General features: G+C 40.3%; 2 protein-coding genes and 1 long non-coding RNA gene across 7 annotated transcripts in view; 2 read left to right on the top strand and 1 right to left on the bottom strand.

Moving 5' to 3' along the window:
- LOC116828723 (zona pellucida-binding protein 2-like) overlaps positions 1 to 4106 on the top strand; it is a 35565-nt gene extending 31459 nt beyond the window's left edge. Inside the window, exon 10 of the mRNA XM_032787133.2 lies at positions 3091 to 4106. Coding sequence (XP_032643024.1) covers positions 3091 to 3502 — 412 coding nt within the window. The 3' untranslated portion in view covers positions 3503 to 4106. The remainder of the gene's footprint in view (positions 1 to 3090) is intronic.
- The window catches only part of LOC142046342 (uncharacterized), a 934987-nt gene that overhangs the window by 185221 nt on the left and 727773 nt on the right, over positions 1 to 21993 (top strand). The gene's annotated exons all lie outside the window — the stretch shown is intronic.
- RECK (reversion inducing cysteine rich protein with kazal motifs) overlaps positions 7714 to 21993 on the bottom strand; it is a 105885-nt gene continuing 91605 nt past the window's right edge. For all 5 annotated transcript variants that reach the window (XM_075062642.1, XM_032787127.2, XM_075062640.1 and 2 more), the window contains 2 exons: positions 18237 to 18392; positions 7714 to 9109 (listed from right to left, as the gene is read on the bottom strand). In XM_075062642.1, coding sequence (XP_074918743.1) covers positions 8894 to 9109; positions 18237 to 18392 — 372 coding nt within the window. In that variant the 3' untranslated portion in view covers positions 7714 to 8893. The remainder of the gene's footprint in view (positions 9110 to 18236; positions 18393 to 21993) is intronic.

Genomic DNA, 21993 nt, shown 5'->3' with positions numbered 1-21993 from the left:
TGATGATCTTTACATAGGGACTCCATTGTGCCAATTTAAAGAACATGGTGAGGACTGGTTCCTACTTTTTTTTTAGTGCTTAGCTGTAGGACTCTGTGAACCACCCCTGAGAAACTCTCAAGCAACTAAGAGCTCCAGAATGGTGTGGAGATGATAATCAGTATCATCATTATTACTGTTATTGCTTGCACCTTTCTCTGAGGCAGCTGGTACTGGCAACTGTTAGAGATAAGGTACTGACCTAATGGGCCACAAGTCTGATCCCATATGGTTATTCCTATGTTTTGTTCTCACACATCATCTGTTGAACTAAAAGGATGCATGTGCTGAGATTTTGGAAAATTGTACAACACAAAGTGTGAGCTGGAGCCTGCTTTTCTGTGAGGACCCATAACCCAAGTTGTCTGGTCTTCCAGATTGTCTCCCCACCCTGCAAGGCATCTTCCGTCATTTGTATGCAAGAATCTAGAATGAAAATTGGATTGAATTAATGTATCTGTCCATAAATGGAAATTCAGACATGATTTGGAAATGCCTAATTTTGCATTGTAGCTGTTCTGCATGACAGATTTTATGAAATCCCAGCCAGAGGTTAAAGCCCATGTGTAGTGCCAGCAAACCTAGTTGCTGGAGACAATTGCCTGTAGATGACCACTACCAAGAAATAACTAGTGCAATGAAAATTTGGATTTTTGTAAATCTTTACCATGGTGGTAAAATTTTGTTTAGACCTAGGCCTATTTTGACCTCTGGATGAATAATTTTCTGTTAGGCTCAAGCTAGTCTTGATTTTTAAACTGGTGGGTTTGAATAGTTTCTAGCAGTTGGCAAGTTAGGAGTAGCTCTCTTTCTTTGGCCAGGCCCCTGATTGGGTAGAGCTCTGTAACTTAACACTTGACAATTGCTGTTACTATTACCAGCCATTCCTTAGGAGTGGAGGTGCAGAGAGTAGATCAAAAAGCGAGCCTTCTATAGGCATTGTAAACTCCCAAACTAAAATGTTAATTTGTTTGTTTGTCATGCTGAAGATTTTACTGGTTTAGAAAGAGATTTCCCTGCTTCAGATTTTTCCCTCTCATAGAGAACAGTCCTTCCTTCAGCACCAGAGGATTGCTCTGCTGGCTTTGATAGTGAGGACTCAGGCTTCTCTGCAGTCTCAGCTACTAATTTCTCTAATGTTTCCCCAAACATTCTCACACCTGTGACTTTGGATGCACAGGGTCCTTGTTTGGGGAATCTGGGTATGATTGTTTGCTACTCAAGTGTTTAACATTACTTTTTTTAAGTTAGGAGCTATTGCTCTTATCACAAATCACTTAGAGCCAGGAAAGGTTAACAAAGAATATTTTACACACCACTGTAAGGATTTGACCATAATATGAACTCAAGATATCTTGCACTCCAAGCACAGACCATACCCCTAGACAACAATCCAGTTGCTTGCCACCAGCTCTTAAGAATATTTTTGTCTGAATGGTTATAGCCAAGGATTTTACATTTCTCAGTTGTGTCCCTTCACTCTTATGGTGTAAGGCATCTTTTGGAACAAGGTCTGACTAGGTCAGTGGTGTGACTATTGCTTTACCCAACCTTAGGTTCCCAAAACTTATGAAGTATCCTGGTGTGTTTATGCAACATTTTAGTTTAACATTTAGTTTTAACCAGATGTCCACATTCTAATTGTATGATGTCTTTACAACGGAGTGTACAGGAAACCCTGTCTCTCATTATTGCTTGAAAGGAAGGTATTTATTATTAATAATGAGCTCGTTGTGAGTCACTGGCTTCCTATCCTGGGAGAACCATGTGAGATTTTTCTTTTTGTGATGGTATGTGTACGCAGTGCTTCCCTTGACTTGGGGGCAGTTGCACGCTATTCATCCTGGGCTTGGGATGCCCCAACCAAGGAGAATAGCCCCCTAGGTGGCCTGGTAGCCTGACATGAAGCTCCTGCAGGCTGCCTAGGACCCTAGTAAGTTCTGTAAGAGTGACCTAGTACTTCTCAGGGCTTTATACTCAGTAAATCAGGAGCTCTTGACCATGGGAAGGGATTTCTCACTTATGCCCCTGTAATCCCATGATGGCGCAGCTGCATGGGAATAAAGTCCTCATGTGCCTCAGCTTCTGGGCACAGGTTGCTGCTAGTGCTGCTTATCCTTTCATTGGGTGCCAGCCATACAGACCGACTCCTTCCCACGTTTTAGCCTCTGAACCCCTTTCCCTGGCAAAGCGAGGGCTGGCTGACTCTTAGCACTTTCCCTGGCAGAGCAAGGGTCCCTGAGCTGAGAGCCAGCCAGGCACAATTCCCATAGGCTGCAGCCTGAGACAGGGCTAAATTGAGGAATAGGCTTCTCGCATACCCAGACATGCTGCATGGTGTGCTGTAACAGCTTCTGGGAGGAGAAAAGCCCCAGCAAACACCAAGAAAGGGTTTAACCCTGATTTTTACCCTACTTGTTCATTAACATTACAAACTGCTGCCTCTCAAAGGGGATGTCTGCTTTGGTCTTTTGGAAGTCTCTGGAGTTTGCTGGACTTAAGCTTCAAGCAGGCTGTGAGGAGATCTCCCTTCCCTGGGCATCTTCATGCCCACGGTTAATTCTTCTTATGGTGGAGTTGCAGCTTTAGAGTAGGGGATTTGGCAGGGTCCTAGCATAGTGATCTGACTCCAAGACTTCTACCCTATCAGAGCGAAGGTTTGGCAGTTTACAGCAACATAGTAGAGGAAGCCTACTAAACAGGTGCTGTACCAGAGGATTAGAGCCTTAATACTCCAGAGATTGCTCACCTTAGAGTTGAAATGAAGTCTCTCTTCTACACAAAAATGAAAAATTAGACAAAATGGTCAGGAGAAATTGAACCAACTATGAACCTGTTCCGCTACCAGAGGCAGAAATTCTGGTGGCCTGAGCTGAAGGGCAGGGCTTAGTCCTCTGCCCTCTGGCAACAATACTGGGACCACTTCCAAATTCCACAGGTGAGAGATTACCCAGTCATTATGAATGGAGAGAGAAGGTGTGCAGCAGAAATCTGTTCTGCTATTCACACCGTGGACATTACTTCCTGACTCAACATTTTTTAAATCCCCAGAATAATACATAAATGTTGTAGAAGAACATTAGCAGCCAGATATATAGAGGAAGCCGAATCTGAACTTAAAACCAGACTGAAAACATTTGCCAATATTGCAAGTGATGCAGAGATTGAAGAGCAAAGAAGTAAACTAAGAAACCCAGACAGATATGAGAGAAAGAATCTGCCCAAATATAAAGTTGGGTTTATAGAGGAAGAGTCCATAGGATTATTAAGCAATGATGGCATAACAGAGACATCAACACCTGTCGGCTCAAATCCATCTCCTAACCGTACATGGCCAAGTGAAGTAGAAACAAGCTTTGAGGAAGGCAGATCACAGGGTACTTTGGAAGAAGAAATTCACTGTGTTTCAAAAGGACTCGTTTCTAATCCGCAGAAGTTTAATGCAAACCACAAATTGTCTTAACTTCTGTGTGATGTAGGGTGAATTGTAAAGCAAAGTACTGATCATCTGTTGCAAAATGTGGGGTTAAGGATCCTTCGAAAAATATTCATGTCCATAAGGATATTATCTTAAGAGTTATCACTGTTACTTTTTATCTACAATAGGGTGTATACTTTATAGTGGTGTGTCCTGGCAGCTGGAAAAGCAAAAACTGTTTAAAAGATCAGCATTCTCCTTCAGGCAGACAATTCTCCTTAAAAATATGTAGCACTGAGTTTTAGGAGCTCCATTCTGCAGAAGCATACTGAACCTTTCATCCTCTGCAGAAGTATTAAATACTTTCTACAGCTGTATGTTAACATATTTTTATTGTTTTTTTCATATGCAAGCTATTCAACTGTTTGATAATGGCTCCAAACTAATTAAATTTCTTACTCTCCAAGAACGCTACAGAACCAAAATAGAAGTTAAACGTTAACTGATATAATTTGATATTATGATACAATACTGTCATGTTACATTTTTCATAACCTCAATGCAAACTACGTGTACAGTAATTTTAATGTGCTACATGCTTTGCAGTGTGTATTATGCTCAGAATAAATTCAGAGAGATTTTAAATTCATATGTTATGCCTGTTCAAAACTGAAGTTCATGTGTACAAAAATGGTATTGGGACTTTAGCCAGTAGCAAATCCACTGGATGGTTTCAGTATTATGAAGATGGGAAATGTTTTGGTCTGTTAATTTATATAATAAAAAAACAAGAATTTGAAAATAAAATTTGGGACAGACATCCTATCAGATAATTCTTAGTATTCATTTAATATCATTTGAACATTTTCACAATAAGCTAAATATTCAAAATACTCATAACTGTTGTGCAGCTAAAATCAGTTGTTAATCCATGGAAACCTAGAGTTTCTCCTTAAACATGCTCTCTATGCCAAAAAATAAAATAAAATTAAGAACCTTTTATTTATTCACTGTTTCATCAACAGTCAAACTAACGACATATAACTAACACATCAGGGATGCAGTTAAATATCAAAAATATGCTCATTCAGCTTCTAAATTGGTTCCCTAATTTGCATATGAATGTCCAGTTTCAAATGTACACCTCTACCCCGATATAACATGGTCCTCAGGAGCCTAAAAATCTCACCGCCTTATAGGTGTGTCTGCATTATATTAGGTTTGGTCTGGTACGGTGTACCGGCAAGAGCCAGTATGCTGTGCCGGACTGGACTGGCTTCCCTGGCAGTGATGTAAAGGGCACGGTGCTCCAGCTGCTGTGGGGAGCCCCGGGCCCTTTAAATCACCACCGAAGCTCTGGCAGCGGGGCCCAGGGCTCTACATCAATTCAGATATAACGCGGTAAAGCAGTGGGGCTCAGGTGGCGCTTCAAAGGGCCCGGGGCTCCCCACTGCTTTACCGCGTTATATCTGAATTCGTGTTATATCGGGTCGCGTTCTATCAGGGTAGAGGTGTATTTGGATGCCCATAATTTCAAAACAGTGATCACGGAAAGTAAGCTGCCTCCATGCATTATAACAATAGCAGTAGACTTCAATGTGTTAGCCAAGCATAAGGAGCAAACAAATATTGGAACCCTTTTTTTCCAAACAGTTTTAAAATCAGAGGTGAGTCACACACTGGGCTCTGCAATGACTCATAGCCAGACCTATTCTTGGAGAGATGGAAGAAGCATGAAACAAACAGTAGATTCTGGAGACATACCTGTGCAGTGGATGAACAGGTATAATGGCTCAGAGCTGGTAGGTGGGTCCACTGTTAGAGGATTGTTGTTAAACCTGTTCTACAGATGTAGCCTGCATTCATTCATCCCAGTGAGGGAATAGGTGAAGTGCACAGAGCTACCTTTTAGGGGTACAAATAAACCTTTCAAAGAAAATAGGTTTGGGTAAAGTCAAATCCAGCACAGCAAAAATAGATTATTGAATCCCACAAGTACAGCAGACTAGGTTACCTAAAAATGAAAAATAAGTAGTTGAAATAATGCTTTACTTGATCCAGATGGAAGAAACAGCTTTGCAGTCTAATCATCAAGTAGGAAACACCTAGGCCCCAATTTTGCAAAGAACTTAACCACACATAACTTTGCTCATGTAACCTGTTCCAGTCCATTCTTAAACAGTGGCCAACAGGCTTGTTGAAACCCCTCAAATAGCAGTTTGTAAGCGTTAACAAAAACATGAACTTAAGAAAAATTCAAAGGAGAATCTGTCCCCATGAAAGTTACAACTTGATATACAGCTGCAAAAGCAAAGCCTGCATAAAAGTCAAAAGGATCAGTGGGCATGTATAGGTAATGTATTTGGAGAACTCCATTTGCTAGTTAACCTTCCTTTTCCCATCAAGGAATGTCTATGTAGATCCCCAGTGTAGGACAATGACAATATAGTAAGTCAGGAAGATGACTGAAGAGTACTCAGTTAAAAAAATAATTGAAGCATCATTCTCCTGAACCAGCACTGGCGCTAACTCCAACTTTGAGCCGTGGACCTAGCACCAGACATAAGAAAATAATGTTTTGTGAAGGCATCGATTAAGTCGTGTCAGCCCAACAATGGGAAGGTACCACAGTTTCTCGTGTTTTTCAATTTTCCCTTGTGTGGTTCCAGTTCTTTATTTGACCAAATCAGATTTCCACTGACATTGTGATAAAAAAAAGTGTCAACCTGTAACTTGTCAAGCTCACCTAAACCCCATAGTTATAGTCTCCAGATAACGCACTTTTTTCTTTCTCTGAAGGAGTCAAAGGTGTTGTAAGAGTCTAGAAAATCTTCCACAAAGTAGTAATATGCTTTTAAAATAATTATTTCCTTGTTTTGACCCAACAGTGTGGAGGAATAGCCTAATCCCTTGTAGTTTCCGAGGAGTCTGACAGTCTATTGTTTTTCAAGGTTTCAGAATCATCTTCAGCCTCAGTGAAGATGTACTGAGATGGTATGCTGAGCTATTTACTATCTATTCAAAGACCTTCAGTATTTGCTCATCCAACACACACACTTAAAAAGGTGCATTATACAAACTATGGTTTGTGAACCTACAAATCCTTGGGACTTGAATTCAGCTCTTACCAGACTAAATCTCGGAGTATGTTTTCTGCACTCTCTCTCTCTCATATCGAAGACAGTTTTCTTCCTGGCTATAAAATCAGAAAAGTACCACACACGCTATTCCACAAGGAAAAGATGGTTTTAAGGCCTCATCCAAATTATTTTTTAAAAAAGCGGTAAATAGATTTTCATATATAACTCCTCATTTTTCTGTAGACCTCATGATCTGTGTGCTGAAGCAAGATTATATAGGCTAGATGTTGATAGATTGTTTGCTTATTTGTTAACTAAGGCATTCAAAGAAACCTTCCCAATTGTTTGCAGCTTTTGGTGAGAAGTCTGAAGTCCGAAGCCTTTTTAATTCAAAATCTTGTCACGTGCACTATGCTGTTAACATATTGGAAGACTCTCAGAACCAAATAGATTAAGAGCATGTTCTACAAAAGAATGACTGCAACAGTAGTTTGTATCAAGAGTATACTTATCTATATATTGAGTCTTTCCAGTGACATTTGGTGGACACACTCAAGCAGATTGCCTACACGTGCATCCAATTGCCAGAAGTATGTTGAAATTTGCACTGAGCAAGAGGGTACTTTAATCAAAATATAGCATGCTCTTTTCACAACATACTGTACAAAGAAGACATACACTTATAAAAGCACTTGGAGGAGGTTTCAGAGGGACATGTCAGATTATAAAATGAAGTCAATGGGACTCTGCAGATGTAAGAGCCTGACTCTGTCAATCTGCTTTGCAGAACTATACCCCAAAATTTTAGTTACTAGTGGGATCTTAATTCTGTCCTTGATCTTTGTGCAAATCCCCAGCTGATAGCTGGAAGATCATCTGTGGATTGAGGATTATATCTGACTGTAATTTTGCAGACCTGGAACACAACAACAAAACAACAAATGTAATTCAGCTCTCCCCACGAAATGAGTTTGACACTCCTGCTATAAGGGGAATACAAAACGTTTAGACACCAATAGAGAGACTATACAAAACTACTGTAAGAATCGTCACTTAGAATTTAATTACTTTGGTAAGTTTTAAAATCTAAACATAGCATAAATGTATATTTTTGCACTTAATTTTTTCTAGGTGCTATATCTGAAAGGAAACAAAAACACACTGAAATATGTAGAGGATTTTATAAAATTGCATATATATTTTTAAGTATACATGAGAAAATAAAAGTTCTTTTTATTAAAATAAAAAAAGCTTTGATACATTTGCACTGAAAATATTTAACAGAAAATAATTGCTACAGACATGCTACAGTAACACAAAAGGTTCAAGAAGTTTTCAGTGCCTTCTTTTAAAGTTCAACATTTTGGCAAAAAAGTGTTTTCTGTATAAAACTTCAAAAGTTGGCTATTATAATACTGATACAAAACACTTCATGTAGATTAAGTTCATGTGCATAAAACACAACTTTTAATGCATTGTATAAAATCAACATATTTAAAGTGTAAATTTCATTAGATAACATGCAAATACTGCAATATTTAAAATGGCACTTATAAATAGAGGCTTTATAATTTTGCATCCAATAAGAAAATCAGAATACATGGTATTTGCAATATACAGAACTGTAAAAATGAATACATTTCTCCATTTCTTAACGTAAATAAGGTTCTGGCTTAGAAAATGATTGTCATTTTACAAACATGGGGCCCAATATCCTGCAAACACTTAAGCAGGTGAGTAAAGCTACTCAAATATGTAAGTGTGCTGGGATAGGCCCATGGCTATTTAGCTTTCTTCATAATAAAATATAAGATAATATATTCATACAAAAAATTACTCAGTTTGTTTTTTGGTAAATTATTTAAGTAGCAGCAATTTTTGTTTCTTCCAAAAATTGATGTTTAAAATAGGTGCATACTTGTCATAATTCTCAATGATATACATCTGAATAATAATAAAAAAAACACTTTTCAAAAATCACAGTACGTTTGCTCACTGCTGAAAATTTTTGTGTAACAACTTCCTTTTCACAGAATCACAAGTTTAAAGATTTGTACAACATTTTTAAGGTATGTGTGCATAAAGAAAATGATGTGTGTGAAAAATCTTTTGACTAGTGATTTTAGTGATTAATAGAGTTTTCTTTTGGATTATTTCAAATATTTTAAAATTCATTTTTAATGAAAAATGTAGCGTATTAAAACCTTTTTCTGGAATTTTGTTGAACCAAACTAATATATTTTTCTTTCTGGTTAAAATATATATTTTGCTCTATTAATAGATCAGCAGTACTGAATGTCCTTCGCAATACAGAAAAAATACAACAGGATATTTATTTTGCACATTTTCTAAGCAGTTATGTATTACAGATTGCTGCTTGCAAGGTCAATATAAGGCTCAAGAGCAGGGTCTGCAATACAGGCACAGCTTTAACAGAGGAAGAAGATATACTATAGGAAACTTGCACCTGGGATGTGATAAGTGCTGATAATGGCACATGGGATGCTAAAGTTGGGCTGTCAGAATTTATCAGCGACTCTATCTTTTCTGCTTCTTTATTGCAGGCTTCAATCTAGAAAAAAAACCCCAGCAGTTAGTTATTAAAATCTCTTCTCTTTATCTAGAAGATTATACACCATCCTAAACGTTTATACTAAAGTTTAGGATGGCAAAACCACAAGTGAATCATACAGGTCAGCTTTTGAGAGTTTTAAAAAATTGTATTTTATGTCTCTGTCAGGTGCCTTAGTTACTTATGAATCCTACCATGGAAGTTTCATGAGGAGAAAATTATAAACCTCAAAAATGGTTCCTCAGAATTTTGTGATTTTTAAGGTCCAAAATTTCAATATAGACCAGAATAGAAAGCAGGGCCTCATACCACTAGAAATCATGGGATTTCTCTCCTGGTTCACAAGGTATTGCACTGAGGTCTATGGGAGTAGAGAACCCACAGAGAACCTTAGGGGAGTTGGTGCCCCCCCAGGCCTGGGACCCATAGGAGACTCAACCCTCTCAAGGAAATTTTCCTTTTTCTCCTGACAAAGTCTTTATAATGTTCAGGTTACATTCTGAGGCCCTTTGCACAAGAACATGGGGGAGACACTTTTCTTAATAAAGGAAACAAACAAACCAACCTTCGTTTTTCAGAAATCCTTTTCATGAACTCACCACAGATGATAACATTCCAAATTAAGAAGTTAATAACTCTTGAAAATAGACTATCTTGGGGTTTTGGCAAGGGAATATGTACAGGACAAACTAAGTTTTATTTTCTACAAAGTAGAAAAAAATAGATTTTTGATTACTGGCAAACACCTCCAATTTTAAGGTGTTAACTTAGAAACCACTTGTCTGATTCAATTCAAATTTTATAGAAAAATTTGAAATAGTGTAGTTTCAGTCCTAGTCCTCAGCCTGCCACTTTTACAGCCAATTTATTTATTTTTTGAGATTTTAAAAGATGGGGATGGAAGAGACGGTTACTCACCCTGTGTAGTAATTGAAGTTCTTTGAGATGGTCATCCCGGTGGGTGCTCCACTTTAGATGTTCTTGCACCCCCGCACTTGTAATCGGAGATTTGTGGCAGCAGTGCTTGATTGGGAGAGACATGCACAGTCCCAGTTTTGCGCTGCTTCAGCTATCTAGCACCGTGTGACCAACCCCTGCCCCTGCCCCCGTTCCTTCTCTGCTGAAGAGTATGTAATGTGAAGTAGAGGGGAGGTGAGAAGGTAGTGGAGCACCCACAGGGACAACCATTTTGAAGAACTTTAGTTACTGCACAGGGTAAGTAATCTCCTCCTCCTCCTCCTCTTCTTCGAGGAGTGTCCCTGTGGGTGCTCCACTTCAGGTGACTTCAGAGCAGTGCTCTTCAGTGGAAGGAAGGGGCTTCAGAGTTGAAGTCATGGTAGATGATAATACAGTAAGTCCAAATAGCGCATCAGATGCTGAATGTTGTTCTAATGTACAGTGTTGTGTAAATGTATGGGCTGAGGCCCAAGTTCCCACTTTATAGATGTCCATAATGGGGACACTTAAGAAATGCTATCGAAGCCAATAAAGCTCTGGTGAAATGTGTGTGGGTGCCCACTGGGGCTGGAGATGCTTTTGACAATAGCACATGTTGATGCACACAGAAATCTGTTTGGACAGTCTCTATTTAGATACGGTGTCTCCTTTTGATCATTTTGGGATGGAGATGAATAATTCTGGTGACTTTCGAAAAGTCTTTGTTCTGTCTATATAAAAGGCTAGTGCCCTTCTTATGTCTAGGATGTGAAGTGAGGACTCTTGTCTATTCCCCTGGGGGGCTGGATAGAAGGATGGGAGGTGAATGAGTTGGTTGAGATGGAAAGAGGAGGCAATCTTAGGTAAGAACCTGGGATGAGATAATAGGGCAACTTTATTTTTTAAGAATATCACGTATAATGGATGTGCCATGGGGGCCCCCAGCTCTCCCATCCACCAGGTGGACATAATGGCGATGAGGTAGGCTACCTTCACTGAGCAGTGAAGAAGTGCGCACATCGTTAGCGGTTCAAATGGGGTTCTGGTGAGGCTCCACCATTCTAGGTTAAGATCCCATGGCGGAGACAGGGTTCATTCTTCAGGGTAAATGTTGATGAGTCCTTTGAGAAAGCGCTTGGTGACTGGGTGAGCAAAAAAAAATCAGTAAATGTTGCATGTTTTGATGGAACGCTGTGATGGCTGAGAGGTGTACCCGACTGAGCTAATGGAGAGGCCCTATTTCTTTAGTTCTAGTATGTAGTCTAGAATTAAAAGGTACAGGGAAGGAGACCACTGTGATTTGTTTATTTTGGCACCATGTAGAGAATTGTATCCATTTGTGTAAATATGTATGATGGATAGCTGGTCTGTGACTATTTAGTAGAATGTCCTTTACTTCCTCTGAGCAGGTCATTTCAGGTCCTTGGAGCGATAGAGTAGCCACATTTTGAGGTGGAGTCTTTCTAAATTCGGATGAAGGAGTTGGCCTGCATCTTGAGAGAGGAGACAGGGTACAAGAGGAAGGGTGTGTGGTGTGCATGCTACCATTTTGGGAAGGGAACCACATTTGTCATGGCCACCTGGGGGCTATCAGAATGACTTTGGACTTGTCCAATGTGATCTTGTGTATTATCCGGGATAGGAGAGGGATGGGAGGGAAGGCATATAGGAGAGGAGCGTCCCATTTGATAAGAAAGGTGTTGCCCATGGAGCAAAGGCCCAAACCTGCTCTGGAGAAAAACAGAGAGCATTTGGCATTGTGTGCCATTGCAAAGAGATCTATAGTTGGGAACCCCCAATCTTGGTATACGTTGTGTAGAACCCGTATACCTAATTCCCACTTGTGGTCCTGAGAAAAGTTCCTGCTCAGTGCCTCTGCAGCGGTGTTTTGGCATCCTGGTAGGTAACAGGCTGAGATGTTGATGTTGTGACTGATGCACCAGTTCTAGAGTAGCATGGCTTCCATGCACAGGGAGTGTGAGCGTTCCTCCCTTGCTGGTTTATATAGAATATGCATGCAACACTGAGGATTTTTATGGTCCTGTTCTTGATTATGGGCAGGAAATGGGAGCACACGTTGCGAATGGCTCATAGTTCCAGTAGCTTTATACACAGGAGGGATTCTGCTGGGGACCAATGGCCCTAGATAATATGAGTGGTCAGATGTGCTCTCCAACTTTGTAGTGAGGCATCCTTCATGATCATCATTGTTGGAGGGTTCAGGACAAAGAAGGCCCTGGTCCAAACATTGTCTGGTTGTGTTGCCCTTGGTAGGGAGTCTTTTACTTTGTTTGGTATTGTGAGGTGTTTGTTCATGCTGTGTTTGAATGGAGTGTAGGTTGTCTGGAGTCAGGCTTGCAGACACTAACCTCACATGTTTGATGACGAATGTCGTTGCAGCCAGGTGACTCTGCAGTTGTAGGCAAGTCTTGGCCATTATCTGAGGGCTGTTTAGTTTTGAGGAGATCAGATTGGGTAGAGTAATGAATTGCTGTCATGGTAGAGAGGTCATAGCCTCTGGAGAACTGAGGTAGACTCCGATGAATTCTAGTTTTTGCACTAAAGTTAGTGTTGATTTTTGTGCATTTGTAGGCCTAGGCATGTGAAGAGAGCTACCTTGCTTATAGCGCTCCTTGTCATGTCGATGCTTTCAGTAAGCAGTCATCGAATTAGGGGAATATCATAATTCCCTGTCTGCAGAGGTAAGCCGTGACCACTGCAAGAATCTTCGACAATACTCATGGGACAGTGGATAGGCCAAAAGGCTCAATTTTCTAGTGAAAGTGATCTGCTTCTGGAGGCAAATCTGTAGAACCTCTGATGTGATGGATGTACTCTTAAATGAAAGTGTGCATCCTGGAGGTCGAGGGCCAAGAATCAGGCCTTCCTTTCTAGTGCTGGAGTTATGGTTGCCAGCGTGACCATCTTGAAGTGTTGGGTCTTCACGAATTTGTTGGGTCTTCATAAATTGAGAATGGGTCTCCACCATCCAGTTTTTTTTCTGGGTGAGGAAATAATGTGAATAGAAACCCTTTCCTCTGTGTTCTGTTGGTACCAGTTTTACAGCACCTAGATGTATGAGGTGGGTTACCTCCTGTCACAGTAGATCTTCATGAGAGGGGTCCCTGAAGAGGGATGGGGAAGAAAGAAGGGTACGGGGGATGGAGATAAATGGGATGGAATACCCAGACTTGATTATATCTAGTATGCATCAGTTGGATGTGAGAGTCTGCCAGATTGGGTAAAAAGGGGCGAGACAATCTCTGAATGGCTGGGAGATGACAGGTGTTTCCAGCACTTGAAGTTGTGGGGGTCTTGGACCTTTGTCCAAAGTCTCAACACTGCCGTCTTGATGGTGGTTGAGACATAGAAGGCTGAGGTGGAGGCAGTCTCCTCGTGGATCTCTGTTTCTGCCCTTGTTGCACATATTGTCTGTGTGATTGCACATAAGATGTAGACCTGAATCCTTGTGAGGCATAATACTTGCCCTCCTTTTCCTTGTTTCTAGGCATGTAGATGCCCAGGGATTTTAACATCTCCCTTTAGTCTTTGAGTGTGTGGAGAGATTCATCTGCTTTGGCTGCAAACAATTTAGAACCTTTAAATGGGAGATCCTTGACCATCAATTGTACCTCTCTGGGAAACCCAGAGAGATGCAACCAAGATGCTCACCTCATCACTATTTCTGTGGCTACCAACTATATTGTGGAGTCTGGAGATTGCAATGCAGCCTGCAATGCTGTTCTGCCAAGATGATGTCCTTCAGAGATTATGGTCCTGCACTGTTCTCTTTTCTCTTCTGGAATGAATTCAATACATTCTGACAACTTTGAGTAGTTTGAGTGGTCATAGTTGGCAAGTAATGCCTCGTAATTGGCAATCCTGAGGTGTAACATTGCCAAGGAGTAGGTCTTACAGTCGAAGAGATCTAGTCTGTTCCAATAACTGTCATACGGTGTGTTTTGGGGGGGTGTTATTCTCTGCCCTGTTCATTTACTGCATCCACCACCAAAGAGTTTGGTGTGGGGTGTGAGGAGAGGAACTCCATTTCCTTCACTGGCACATAATATTTGTTGTCAGACCTCTTGCATGTAGATGGGATTGTTGCTGGGGTCTGCCAAATCGATTCTGCGGGTTCTATAATTGCGTCATTCATCAGTAGAGTGATTTTGGAAGAGGTTGAGGTCTGTTGGATATCTAATAGTTTATGGATCAGAGGGATAGCCGTGTTAGTCTGGATCTGTAAAAGCAGCAGAGAGTCCTGTGGCACCTGATAGACTAACAGAAGTATTGGAGCATAAGCTTTCGTGGGTGAATACCCACTTTGTCAGACTGTGGCACCTGATAGACTAACAGACATATTGGAGCATGAGCTTTCGTGGGTGAATACCCACTTCGTCGGATGCATTGGAGCTCATGCTCCAATACGTCTGTTAGTCTATAAGGTGCCACAGGACTCTTTGCTGCTAATAGTTTGTTGTTATTCCTGAACTTCTTCCAGTGAGATATCCAATGAGCCTGCCATTCTCTTAAAAAGGTCCTGAAATTGTTTCAAGTCATTCACCATGTTGGGAGGTGGGGGCACGATGGTGTCATCAAGGGAAGAGGATGAAAAATTGGCTCCTGGTATCACTTCCTGGTCCAAAATCTCCTCCTCTCTTTGGCCACATCTTCTGGGAGCTCAGAGAGTCGCCGGTACCGAAGGTGAGGGTGGAATGACGTGTGCTCACCCTGGGTGGACTGGAAGGTTTGTGGTGTTCTGGGGGGTATGCCACCCATGGGATACAGTAAGGTTGAAAAGGCATCGGTGGCATCCCATGGGTGTCCATACTACTTTTGATCTTTGGCCCACTATAATAGCCCCTGTTCTGTGGTGGATCTGATTTGGTAGGTACACAGATGGGAGAGGAATGGTGAGAGGAGTATATTTCTCCTTCATCCTCGTCCTCCTCGTCGTGTGATAGTGGAGGAGCAGATCTAGATGGAGTGGCGAGACAGGTGACGTCGTACCGAGGATAGGAGTTTCCGGCATCGAGGTGACCAATTAAGTCCTTCTAGCATAGGAATTGCTGCCGTGCTAGTAATATTGGTACCACTGAAGATGGAGTGGTCAATACAGATTGCTTTGGTGAAGCTATGGGTGTTAGTGCATGCACTGAGTGTGTTATGCTGGCAGCAGATAGAGCCATGAGGTCTGCAGTGGTGCCGAGCTGCTCAGTGCCAAATGTTTCGTTGGCTCTAATGGTGCCGAGGCAGAGGGTTTCAATTTCCCCTTGCTGCCCTTGTCTGAGTTAGCTTGCTTAGGTTCTTTTGCTCTTATGGTACCCACGGTACTGAAAAGTTCCATTACTTCGGCAGTAGAGAGTACCAATGGAGTTTGCTGGCTTGGGGAACACGATTTCTTGGCAGATTTCTGAGCCGCAGAAGTTAGAGCTCAGTTTTTGGACACCTTGGCGGAGTGGTCTTTCACATGAGCCGATAAGGAAGAGCCTCTGTCAGCAGTTGGGAACCTATGTTCGGGGGAGGGTGGGGTCTGTGATTTGGGCTCAAATGTTGTCCGGAGAGACTTCTCCACCATGAGGAATTTGAACTGTAAGTCTCTCGCCGTCCTGGTTTGGGCTTATAGATTGTGACAATGCAAGCACTTGTGAGGGATGTGTGTCTTGGCGAGGAAACGAACACACTGTGAGTGCCTGTCTGACACCAGGACAGAAAGGCTGCACGTGAGACAGCATTTAAAACCTGGGGAACTGGACATGCACCTCATAAAAATGTTTCCCCCTCCAAAAGGGGAAAACCAATTATTCCAACCTACTAATGGCTAACAACAGAAACTTAATCTTCTAGTCTGAAAGGAAAAAAAAAATTTTTAAAGGAAGAAAAAAAATTAAACAGGAAAGGAAAGTTACCTATAATCCAACAAGAACAAAGTCTAAATTGTAAAAAAAAAACCTAATAGAAGTAGCCATAGAGGCACTGCTAAGTGCTCCGACTCAAGCAAAAGGCGATAGAGAAGGAACTGAGGGGAGTTTGCCACACGGTGCTAAATAACCACCTGAAGCGGTGCGAGACGGGGACTGTGCATGTGCAACCCAACTATGCATTGCTGCCACAAATCTCCTATTACAAGCACAGGGGCGCAAGAACACCTAAAGTGGAGCACCACAGGGATACTTCTCAAAGAAAAAATTGGAATTATAATGGAAATTTAGCTGCAGCATTAACTACAGAATGTAAAAAACACTCCATGGTCAGTAAAAGTAGATAAATTCAACAGAATGCTAGCAATTATAGGTATCTTGATAGACGAGGCTAGACAACACGACTGATGTAAAGCCAAATTCAGTCACAGTGTAAACTGGTGTAACTTCAATGCAATTGATCAAATTCTGTCCACTTAGAAAAGACTTAACTTTGGCCCATACAGGAAGCAAAACTGAATACACAAAATGAGTTTGGGAAAATAAAAAGGAAATTGGAGGCAGACTTTCCTAAATCAAACAATTTGAGGAAATGAAATTGCCCAAATAATATTTGTGTTGTAGAATGAGCAGAAAATGTGGATTCCAGTCTGCTGCTTCTTACCTACTCCCCCTTTTTTATTTTAAAGATTAACCTTCATTTTAAAATAATGCATGTTAACGCACAAGTTAAGAGCATCACAGTGGTCAGCGTGAATCCTAAACCCTGAGGGAACTTCATTATAAAAATGTGCTGTCACCAGGGCAGGGAAAGGCGCTTAACAAAAGTACAGGGGTTTTTTGGACTTGCAGAAACCTAATCAAAAGAATGTCAGAATAAAGCAAGAGTTCTAGGAAAAAGAAATGCAATATATATTTGAAGCTTATTTTTATTGTAGCAGTTCCGAGTTGCTCCAAGCAAAATAGTATAATGGCTTTTGTGTGGGTTTACTAATCCACATACACAGTTTAGGGTTCCCAGCTATGTGTGAATATCTTTGCTAGCACAAAGTAGGTGTGTCACACCATTATTATAGTGGGGCAACACACTGACTTGATGTCCTTTAACATATTCTGAAAAGTATTTGGGGACTTTGTAGCACACTGATAGCTAGTTTTGTAAGAGAGAGGATCCCCCTATCAAAACTGTGATGGTCCCAGAAATATAGGAGCAGATATTTAGCTGGTATGGTTCCACTGAAGTCAGTGGAGCTATGACAATTTCCAGCAGCTGAGGTGGCAGCCTAATCCATATCTATATGTAGCATCAAGAAAGACCATGGTATAACCCATTCACAGACACCCAGGTGCATTTTTTAAGTAACAGACCAATGGCTCGATACTAAAAACGTATACTCCAAAGCACATTTATTAAATGCATGACAGTCACTCTTCTAAATATATTTTTTCTTTGTGAAATTTTAAATGAAAACTCTTTTGTATTTTACTCAGTTGATCTATCTGCTACGTGATATAATTCACAGAAGACTAAAGTATTGAATTTTATATTATTTTATTGCATTTTATTGTATTTAGAATTACAAAATACCACAAACTCCAGCAAAATGGAGCCGTGTAAAGTTTGTAGTATTTTATTTTCCATGTGCTGTAGTCTGCTGTGTGCTCCAGCATACTCCGCTAGCATCCACAGCTAGAGCTGGGTGAAATTTTTCAAGCTTTTTTTGCTGAAAAATTCACACTTGTGTCAACCAAAACACTGCATGAATTCATGTCAAAATTTGCCAAATTGTTTCAGCCAGAAAAGAAAAAAAGTTCCAAAAGTCAAAATGAAACATTTTGATTTAATTCAAAATTTCTGTTTTAAAAATTTTGCTTCAATTTTATTTAAAAAAAATAAAAACTAAATGAAACATTTTGCTTGACCTGAAACGAAACTTTATTTTTGATTCGGCACCAAACTGAAATATTGATTATTTGCACAGCTATATTCAAAACCTCTTACAAAAACAGTAAGTGTTAAAACACCTCCACTTTATCCTTATAATAGAAACTCTTAGGCACAAATCACCACAGAAGTCTCAGAACAGTCATTATCCAATACAAAACAATGAGACTCAATTCCATTTTATTCTTGCCATCTTTCACTGTAGCTTTTCAAGTGTAAATTGAAAGTAAAAATAAATGGTACATAGCACAGATTGTAAATATGACAACCTGTATTGAAATAAAATGGAACTGTATTGACTAAAGAAAATAATAATAAATTCTACCTGCAACGGTTTGGGGTTTTGATCAACAGGTATGATGAGAATCACAATTTCAGATTCTATGCTTAAATATCCAAACACATCGCATTGTGGCACTGAAACATGTAGACGGATTTTTTGAAGTACTTCAAGTACGGTTATTGGCTTTTTATTGGTTACCTGGAAAAAGTTTGAGTACTTTATTATTCACACAAAATGAAATTACATTTGTCCTCTTTAGAGATGTAAATAATAAGGTTATGTCATACTAGAAAAGTTGTTTGAACATACTCCATTTTAAACCAAATTATCAAACCCTATATATATAAACCAAGTCTATATAAGCAACGAATAAGCTTTAAGTGAAGGGAAAGAGAACACTTTATCTTCCACTAACTGTGGTTCTTCAAGATGTGGTGTCCATATATATTTTGTTATTGGGGCACATCCGGATAGACTTACGTGTAGTGCTGGGGAGGAGCCGGTGGTCGTGGTACATGTAGGTACCAATGACATAGGGAAGGGTAGGAGACGTGTCCTGGAGGCGAAATTTAGGCCTGAAGAGACTGAAATCCAGGACTTCTACGGTAACATTCTCAGAAATGCTCCCAGTTCCACGCGCAGGGCCAGGTAGGCAGGCAGAGCTTTAGAGTCTCAATGCGTGAATGAGATGATGGTGTAGAGAGGAGGGGTTTAGATTCATTAGGAACTAGGGAAACCTTTGGGATGGGGGAGCCTATACAGGAGAGATGGACTCCACCTAAACCAAAGTGGAACCAGACTGCTGGCACTTAACATTAAAAAGGTTGCAGAGCGGTTTTTAAATTAGGAGATGGAGGAAAGCCGACTGCTGCAGAGGAGCACGTGGATCGGACAGAGACTTCTCTTAGAGGAGAGTCTATTGGTAGAGATTCTCTAGGTTAAAGTCAGGAGCAGAGGATGGAAGAGGATAATGTAAGAGCCAGATCAGATGAGAAACATTCACATAAAGAATCAGACACATCAGAAAAGGGCAGACAAATAAACAGTGACAACTTTTTGAAGTGCTTGTACACAAATGCTAAAAATCTAAATAATAAGATGGGTGAAACAGAGTGCCTCATGTTAAAAGATGATACTGATATAATAGGCATCACAAAAACCTGGTTGACTGAGGACAATCAATGGGACACAATCATTCCGGAGTACAAAATATATTGGAAGGACAGAACAGGTCATGCTGGGGGGAGTGGGGAGGGGAGGAGAGAGTGGCACTATATGTGAAAGAAAATGTAGAATCAAATGAAGTAAAAATTTTAAGTGAATCCACATGTTCCACAGAATGTCTGTGGACAGTAATTTCATGCTCTAATAAGAATATAACATTAGGGATCTATTATCGACCACCTGACCAGGACAGTGATAGTGATGATGAAATGCTAAGGGAAAATAGAGAGGCTATCAAAATTAAGAACTCAGTTATAGTGGGGGATTTCAATTATCCCCATATTGACTGGTAATATGTCACCTCAGGATGAAATGCAAAGACAAAATTTCTCAATACCTTAATTGACTACTTCTTGGAGCAGCTGGTACAGGAACCCACAAGGGGAGAGGCAACTCTTGATTTAGTCCTGAGTGGAGAGCAGGAGCTGGTCCAAGAGGGAACTATAACAGGACCACTTGGAAATATTGACCATAATATAACAACATTTAACAAACCTGTGGTGGGAAGAACATCTCAACAGCCCAACACTGTGGCATTTAATTTAAAAAAAAGGGAACTATGCAAAAATAAGGGGGGTGAGTTAAACAGAAATTAAAAGGTACAGTGACTAAAGTGAAATCCCTGCAAGCTGCACGGATGCTTTTTAAAGACACCATAATAGAGGCCCAACTTAAATGTATACCCCAAATTAAGAAACACAGTAAAAGAACTAAAAGAAAAGTGCCACAGTGGCTTAACAACCATGTAAAAGAAGCAGTGAGAGCTAAAAAGGCATCTTTTAAAAAGTGGAAGTCAAATCCTAGTGAGGTAAATAGAAAGGAGCGTAAACACTGCCAAATTAAGTATAAAAATGCAATAAGAAAAGCCAAAGAGGAGTCTGAAGAACGTCTAGCCAAAAACTCAAAAAAATGTTTTGTTACTACCTTTTAAGTACATCAGAAGCAGAAAGCCTGCTAAACAACCAGTGGGGCCCCTGGATGACCGAGATACAAAAGGAGCACTTAAAGACAATAAAGTCATTGTGGAGAAACTAAACGGATTCTTTGCTTCAGTCTTCATGGCTGAGGATGTTAGGGAGATTCCCAGATCTGAGCCAGCTTTTGTAGGTGACAAATCTGAGAACTGTCACAGACTGAAGTGTCACGAGAGGATGTTTTGGAATTAATTGATAAACTTAACATTAACAAGTCACCGGGACCAGATGGCATTCACCCAAAAGTTCTTAAACAACTCAAATGTGAAGTTGCAGAACTATTAACTATGGTTTGTAACCTGTCCTTTAAATCGGCTTCTGTACCCAATGACTGGAAGATAGCTAATGTAAAGCCAATATTTAAAAAGGGCTCTAGAGGTGATCCCGGCAATTACAGACTGGTAAGTCTAACGTCAGTATCTGGCAAATTAGTTGAAACGATAGTAAAGAATAAAATTGTCAGACACACAGAAGAACATAAATTGTTGGGCAAAAGTCCATATGGTTTCTCTAAAGGGAAATCGTGACTTACTAATCTATTAGAGTTCTTTGAAGGGGTCAACAAACATGTGGACAAAGGGGGATCCAGTGGACACAGTATACTTAGATTTCCAAAAAGCCTTTGACAAGGTCCCTCACCAAAGGCTCTTATGTAAATTAAGTTGTCATGGGATAAAAGGGAAGGTCCTTTCATGGATTGAGAACTGTTTAAAAGACAGGGAACAAAGGGTAGGAATAAATGTTAAATTCTCAGAATGGAGAGGGGTAACTAGTGGTGTTCCCCAAGGGTCAGTCCTAGGACCAATCTTATTCAACTTATTTATAAATGATGTGGAGAAAGGAGTAAAAAGTGAGGTGGCAAAGTTTGTAGATGATACTAAACTGCTAAAGATAGTTAAGACCAAACAGACTGTGAAGAACTTCAAAAAGATCTCACAAAACTAAGTGATTGGGCAACAAAATGGCAAATGAAATTTAATGTGGATAAATGTAAAGTAATGCACATTGGAAAAAATAACCCCAACTATACATACAATATGATGGGGGCTAATTTAGCTACAACAAATCAGGAAAAAGATCTTGGAGTCATCGTGGATAGTTCTCTGAAGATGTCCACACAGTGTGCAGAGGCGGTCAAAAAAGCAAACAGGATGTTAGGAATCATTAAAAAGGGGATAGAGAATAAGACTGAGAATATATTATTGCCCTTATAAATCCATGGTATGCCCACATCTTGAATACTGTGTACAGATGTGGTCTCCCTCACCTCAAAAAAGATATATTGGCACTAGAAAAGGTTCAGAAAAGGGCAACTAAAATGATTAGGGGTTTGGAGAGGGTCCCATATGAGGAAAGATTAAAGAGGCTAGGACTCTTTCAGCTTGGAAAAAGAGGAGACTAAGGGGGATATGATAGAGGTATATAAAATCATGAGTGATGTGGAGAAAGTGGATAAGGAAAAGTTATTTACTTATTCCCATAATACAAGAACTAGGGTCCACACAAATGAAATTAATAGGCAGCAGGTTTAAACAAATAAAAGGAAGTTCTTCTTCACGCAGCCACAGTCAACTTGTGGAACTCCTTGCCTGAGGAGGTTG

The sequence above is a fragment of the Chelonoidis abingdonii genome, chromosome 2, assembly GCF_003597395.2.
Source record: "Chelonoidis abingdonii isolate Lonesome George chromosome 2, CheloAbing_2.0, whole genome shotgun sequence".
NCBI lineage: Eukaryota > Metazoa > Chordata > Testudines > Testudinidae > Chelonoidis > Chelonoidis abingdonii.
Note: the sequence above shows the minus strand (reverse complement) of the source record. Positions and strands in the feature narration are given on the sequence as shown.